Source organism: Salvelinus sp. IW2-2015, linkage group LG26 (genome assembly GCF_002910315.2).
Source record: "Salvelinus sp. IW2-2015 linkage group LG26, ASM291031v2, whole genome shotgun sequence".
Taxonomy (NCBI): Eukaryota; Metazoa; Chordata; class Actinopteri; order Salmoniformes; family Salmonidae; genus Salvelinus; species Salvelinus sp. IW2-2015.
In genome coordinates, this window is record NC_036866.1 from 35,553,813 (window position 1) to 35,560,723 (window position 6,911).

The following is a 6,911-nucleotide window of genomic DNA, read 5'->3' on the forward strand; positions in this document are numbered from 1 at the left end:
TTGTAATATGCAATAACAACACACCATCTTTAGTAACATACATTAGGCTGCGTATAGTATAGTTGATAATCATTTTATGAAGGAAAAGTTCAATGACAACATGACTGTGTGAACTTTGAATATGTAAAATAATAAGGGAATTTCTTTATAGTAGCCTAAGTCTTCCTAGTCTGGAAATGTATGGTGAGGCTAGATCTTTGACATAATGATTGAGGTTTGCAAACTGAGCACCAGGGTTCAGTGTTGCTCCAGGGATAAGCAGCACACAACTTCAGCACAAAATGTACCAACAATACTCTCCTCAATCAAATTAAAATCAAATCAATGTAATTTGTCACATACACAGTTTACAGCAGGTGGGAAAGGTGCAGTGAAATGCTTATGTGCTAGATCTTTAACAATGCAGTACATCAGTCAATAATAACAATAAAAAGAGTCAAGGAAAAAAGAACAAGTAATAGACGCGGTAGTATGCATCGTAATAATAGACTGTATAGAAATATAAAGTGGGTAGTAGTGTCTTGGTCGCGCAGTTGAATAAATAGTATATAATAGAACAACAGAGTTGACTGTTGTGTGTGTGTGTGTGTGTGTGTGTGTGTGTGGTGTGTGTGTGTGTGTGTGAGAGAGAGAGAGAACACACACACACACACACAGAAGAAGTGCTTTAATGATACTTTCACAGACTTTTTCACCTCACCTGCAAATTGTTTATAAACCATGTTTTACTTTTTCACTGTCTGTATTTCACCTCTTATAATTTGTGCAAATAAATACAACTAATTAAAGCAGCNGTGTGTGTGTGTGTGTGTGTGTGTGTGTGTGTGTGTTCAATCCCACAGATGTCAACAGTGCCCCATATCAGGACCAATTAAAGTTAGTTGAGAAATAGTCTATGTCCCAATTATCTCTCTTTCCTTCCAAAGTGTGCACTGGTTTACTTCCCCTCACTGATTTGAAAGGACATGACTGGTATAAGAAATATGGTGGAACATTTGCCTGGCTACGCTCACATCGCTACGGCCAAGTGACGCTTCTCCACGATGAGTCTGGATTTGCCTCCCTCCCCGACGATTTTTAGAATGCAAAGACATTCTGCCCGTTCTTATTGGTCCCAGAAACCTGATAGCGTCAAAGACAGTACAGTATGAAGATAGGCTAAAACTGCTTCTCCAGTAGAAATCCCCAATCACACTTGTAGGTGATGTCATGGCGACGTTGGCTAGCTAAGCTCATGGGTAGAAACACGTCATCATGTCTAACGGTCGCCTCGCATCGAAYTGCGCATGTGCAGGCCATCAAATCAAATGCACTCCTTTGATATAAAGTTATTTTTTACAAAAATGAAAATGTGTCAGTTTGTCACGCATGAGGTTGGAGTAATAACAACTTCAACTACTTAAGACATTGGCTGGAGTCTAGGTTGTGCCTTTAGATTTAGAAAAAAATTACAAATAAGGAAACATTTTTCACTTCTCTCATTGACTTCTCAAACTTCTCAAGCGTTTCTGGAATTCTCTCAATATTGGGCCTCTGGGTTTAGAAACTCTGTGATGATGTTATCAACTTTGACACTCTGATTGGTTAGATTTGTTAGAGATGATCCAATCGCTGATTAATTTGTTTTGTACAACACCCCTCATTTTGAAGTCCCACAAATGACTTCTAGGATGGCAGTTTCAGACTGAATGTATGTAGCGATCGATAGAGCAGCTGAATTAAATTCAGGGTGAGTCATCGGACAAGTGGAACATCCCACTAGCCCATGCATCAACCAATCCAATGCTTTTACATTTGTGGGAATGTACACTTCAGGAGAAAGGTGATATTAAGATGCACCCAAAGCTATCTATGGCATAGGGCTATCAATCAGCTCAGGGACATTTTCTGTTGTTACACATGTTGACATTCACAATATGTTATGTACAGGGTAACCAACCTCTCTCGCTCTCTCTCTCTTTTTCTCCCTCTCTCCTATACATGCAGTTTGTGTGTGCCTGTAAAATTATAATTTTCAGCCTGTCAAAGGCTCTAACCACACACATGCGCGTGCACATACACATACGCACACACACAGTCAATCAAATGATGCATCTTTAGCATTTGATGCAGTATAACGTACGACCTTGACAAAGAATGCAGATGTCTTCCTATCAATGAGCTCTCGCTATCTCCATGTAAGGGACGCAGACCACAGAGAGGGGATACATTATGCATGTCATCCATTATTAATAGTCTTGAGTCATGTTACCATCATTACTGCCAGAAGAAAATATATAAGGGACTTAACTATCCATAGAATGACACATTTGCTGCACTATGTGGATAACCACATTATCCAGTTTATCCAGTCCATTAGAATCAGACCATTAGCAATGATGTTTGAACTCATGTTCAAATTACAGCAAATGAAAGGACTGTGGTGTTCCTCTGCCCAGGCATTGCTGATGCATGCCAGATCTTACAACACTTGGATAGGTATTTTAGGTATAAGCTACCCACGTCATATATTATATCAATCTGTCAGTCAATGACACAACCGATGAAGTAGCACGCAACCATTGGTTGATGCAGGGGAACTCGACCATAGCTTATTTTATGAAGTTATATTTTCCAATATAAGATAACAAAAAATTAAGAATATTACATTAAAAATAATTCTATATGTACTTAATATTCACTTCTCCTATGGGCTGTACATTGAACTGAGTAGCCTAATCTAAATTAATAGATGGAGGCGGTCCTAATTCAAAAACTCAGTTTTCCCGAGAGTGTATTGGCCGTTTAAAGCGCTCCATTCTCCATAGCCCCGCCTCCATCTATCAGGCTCTTACTGCGTAAAATACAGACCACTAGCTGCACGAAGTGCTACGATGCAACGACTTTGAAGTTTTAGTTTGGACTGGGGAATAGCAAGTTGATGTTTTTCAATGAAGGCAACAGGATAAAAGGTTTACTCTTCAGAATACATTGCACTAGGGCTTTAATTGCATTCATTTAATTTTATTAGGCGACGTTTTGTGCCATTAATTCCAAAGCCCTCTTTACAGTATGAGGTGCAGTTATGGCAAGGAGTAGTAATAAGTCAGTTACGAGGACCCTGGAGGATTTGACGCTTGATTCGGGTTATGGTGGAGCAGCGGACTCCTTCAGGTCTTCCAGTGCTTCACTGTGCTGTTCCGAGGCACATATACCGTATGCGCATGGGGCGAATTTCTGGCATTTAACTGACTCCATGCACAGTCGCCACAACAGCCTAGACACTGTCAACACCGTCCTGGTCGAAGACGCCGAGAACCTGGAGTGCTTCGGACAGTGCGCTAAACTACCCGAGCTAGAGGACGTGCCATGGAGCCTCGGGGAAGTAGAGAGCGCACTAAACAAGGACGAAGAGTTGAGACTGGGGGTCGTGTCACAGGAGATCCTGGCTAGGCTCTCGGTCCTCATCAGCCGTGCGCTCGTGAGGGTCGCGAAGGAAGCGCAGCGCCTGAGTTTGCGCTATGCCAAATGCACCAAATATGAGATTCAAAGTGCCGTTAAGGTTGTCATGTCTTGGACTGTCTCTGTGAACTGCATCACAGCGGCACTCAGTGCATTGTCCATGTACAACATGAGCACCGAGGACAAGTTCAGCCGCGGAAAGTCGCTCCGGTGCGGACTCATTTTCAACGTGGGGAAGTTCTTCAGGTGGATGGTGGACAGCCGGGTTGCGGTGAGGATCCACGAGCACGCGGCCATCTACCTGACAGGGTGCATGGAGAGTCTTTTCCGAGAGGTGTACGCACGGGCACTGCGCAGCGCACTCGTGGAAAAAGATAATGGGATCCCTAAGTTCACAGTCGAGTCCCTCGAACAGGCCATCAACAACGACTCGGAGTTATGGGGGTTCCTGCAGCAATATCAACACCTCATTTGTGGGAAGAATGCGAGTGGTAAGTTGTGTACCTGATAAGTTCTGTGACGCATCAACCTTGCGCGTAATTGTAACGTATTATTTGTTATTGTGCCAAAAACAGTGAAGTGATATCACCGACTGTAATATAGTCATTATCAAGTTAGAAGTTCACTCTCGCATACAACATTTGCGTTGGACAGGGATGGAGGGATAATCATGAATTATGTATTTGTTCCCGTGTCTGTCTGATGTGTCAGGATCATCCTGGGTCCTGGGTAACCTCATTGTTGAGTAACTGTATTCAAATGTCCTATGCTGACGTACAAGCATAGAGGGGCCCCAACAGACACTGACGTTACATGCTTTCGCAATGGCTGTTTCTCAACAACAACAAACAAATCTCATTTCAACGTAAGCTCTTGCCTTCAGACTTCTCCATTGGTCTTCCATGTTGCAATATATTTCATCAGTTGTAATCTAATGTAATAATAACCTAATGTAATAACAGGCTTTATTACATCTGTGATATATGTGTCTGTGGCTCCATACTTCAACAAGGTTATGTAATACAGAGCCCCAGGGCAAGTGTTATCATGGGTTATTCTGAGTGATGTGAATGGGACTGAGTTGAAGACAGAGGAGAGGACCCTACTGATGCTGTTTTAAAGAGAGCTAAGGGGTAGGAGAAAGAGCACAGGTCAAATGGCTCAATGTACTGCCAATGGTCCTTAGCACATCATCACACCCATTACAATTGCGACAAGCGAAGACCTCAAATGCACTGTGCCTAACTGTAGAAGGTTATGTAGCCTACTTCACAGCATTCTCATTTCCAATGTGTAACGATATTTCACATATCTGAGTGATGGTTGACCTTTTAACCGAATGCTAACCGGAACCCATCATATTGTTCCAGCCATTCTCTCTCTGCCTAGTAGGAGTAATTGAGGTGATTATTGCAGTATTATGGTAATGTTGGCCTCTCTCTTAGACTCAGTATGCATATCTTTATAGCATCTTTACTTCAACCAGAGCTATTTTCCTGCGCTGGTGATTTTCATAAACAGAACTCCAAATCCATTGTGGTGATTAAATCTCCATGTTTCTTTTGCATTTAGTATGACTCCCCCTCCCTGTCCCCGCCCACCACTCCCCTCTTCATCCATCCCCTCCTCCCCTTCTCTCTAAAGCCATAGAGTGGCCCCCTGTGCTGGCAGAGTGGGCTCCTTGGTCAGAGAGAGGGTATTTGTCCTGCAAGTTAGAGTGTATTTGTTATAGGGACCAGAGTTCTTCCTGACCGTGCAATCTGATCAGGGAAAACTCTTGGCCTTATAGGCTAAGGTCTCAGAGGCCCTTGTCAGGTCATGTGGTCAGTAAATACTACTAGAACCTAGTTTTAGTTAACATCTTACTATTCAAATGTCCAAGATCAAGATAGCAGCATGTTATAGCAAAAGAAAACCAGCTGTCATTCATTGAAAAGAGCTATTATAAAGAGCTATTATTTTATAATCCTTTACATTTCCCACTTTCCAGTGGTAAGCATTTCATGTCATGGGAGCCATTGGAACACCACAGGGACCATTACCCCTACCACCACCACCACAGGGACCATTCCCCCTACCACCACCACCACAGGGACCATTCCCCCTACCACCACCACCACCACAGGGACCATTCCCCCTTACCACCACCACCACAGGGACCATTACCCCTGCCACCACCACCACAGACCATTACCCTCCACCACCACCACGGGACCCATTACCCCTACCACCACCACCACAGGGACCATTTACCCCTACCACCACAGGACCATTCCCCCTACCACCACACCACAGGGACCATTCCCCCTACCACCACCACCACAGGGACCATTCCCCCTACCACCACCACCACAGGGACCATTACCCCTACCACCACCACCACAGGGACCATTACCCCTACCACACACTACTTCTACTTACACAACTACTATCCTAACTATCCTATTCCATCCCCCTGTTCTCACGTTTACTGAGCTACTACCCACTGGGCACAGACGACAGTTCAGAGTTAGTTTTCAACAAAAATTGTTACCATGTAATTGGATTTAGGTTGCGTGAAAAAAAGACGAAATGCCCTCATGTTGATGACTTTCTGCAAATCCAATAGATTTTGCCCAGTGGGTAGCTGTTCTCCATTGGCACATCAGGCATATGGCAACCCTGGCCCTCCCCTCCGACCAGCCTGGTCTCATAGACTAAACATAACATAGTAAATGTAAACCCGGGACACTCAAATTAGTATGATATGTTACGTTTGGTATGGTTACATAAGACAGGTTAGTTAAGGCAAAAACGAATAGGGTGGTTGATCAGGGTGGATGGGTAGTTTAGCAACACAAAGGTTGTGTGTTCGAATCTCATCACGGACAACTTTTGCATTTGAGCTAATTATAAACTTTGTAACTACTTACTACTTTTTTCTACTTTGCAACTACTTAGCATGTTAGCTAACCCTTCCCCTAACCTTACCCCTTTAACTTAACTCCTAACCTTAACCCCTAGCCTAGCTAGCGTTAGCCACTTAGTTAACGTTAGTGTTAGCTGTCTAGATAACTAGCTAATGTTAGCCACAACAAATTGTAATTCGTAACATATCATACAAACTGCAGTTCATAACATATCATACGAAATGGATGGACATCCACAAATTAATACATACCAGGCGAAGCCTAACATATCCTACTAATTGGAGTGTCCCTGACTTACATTGACAATGATATGTCTACCCCTGAGTCCACGTTGCTCCCACACACCTCAAGGGTTGATTTCAGCAGATACTGCTTCTGTATTCTGCTTAGGTGTTGGGTTCCCCTCTCTGCCTTTGGTATCCTGTCAAATTGTTCTGAGAACATTAAGAAATGTTCTTCAATGGGAATTTCAGTACTTTAGCATAACATTTCCTCAGTGGTGGAAAAAGTACCCAATTGTCATACTTAAGTAAAGGTAACTTCATAAAAAAATACTAAAGT

General features: G+C 43.0%; 1 protein-coding gene and 1 long non-coding RNA gene across 3 annotated transcripts in view; both read left to right on the plus strand.

Moving 5' to 3' along the window:
* LOC139023065 (uncharacterized) overlaps nucleotides 1-6,911 on the plus strand; it is a 234,347-nt gene that overhangs the window by 50,098 nt on the left and 177,338 nt on the right. The window lies entirely within an intron of this gene.
* The window catches only part of btbd11b (BTB (POZ) domain containing 11b), a 138,492-nt gene continuing 134,429 nt past the window's right edge, over nucleotides 2,849-6,911 (plus strand). For both annotated transcript variants that reach the window (XM_023971390.1, XM_023971391.1), the window contains exon 1: nucleotides 2,849-3,932. In XM_023971390.1, the coding sequence (XP_023827158.1) occupies nucleotides 3,065-3,932 (868 nt within the window). In that variant the 5' untranslated portion in view covers nucleotides 2,849-3,064. The remainder of the gene's footprint in view (nucleotides 3,933-6,911) is intronic.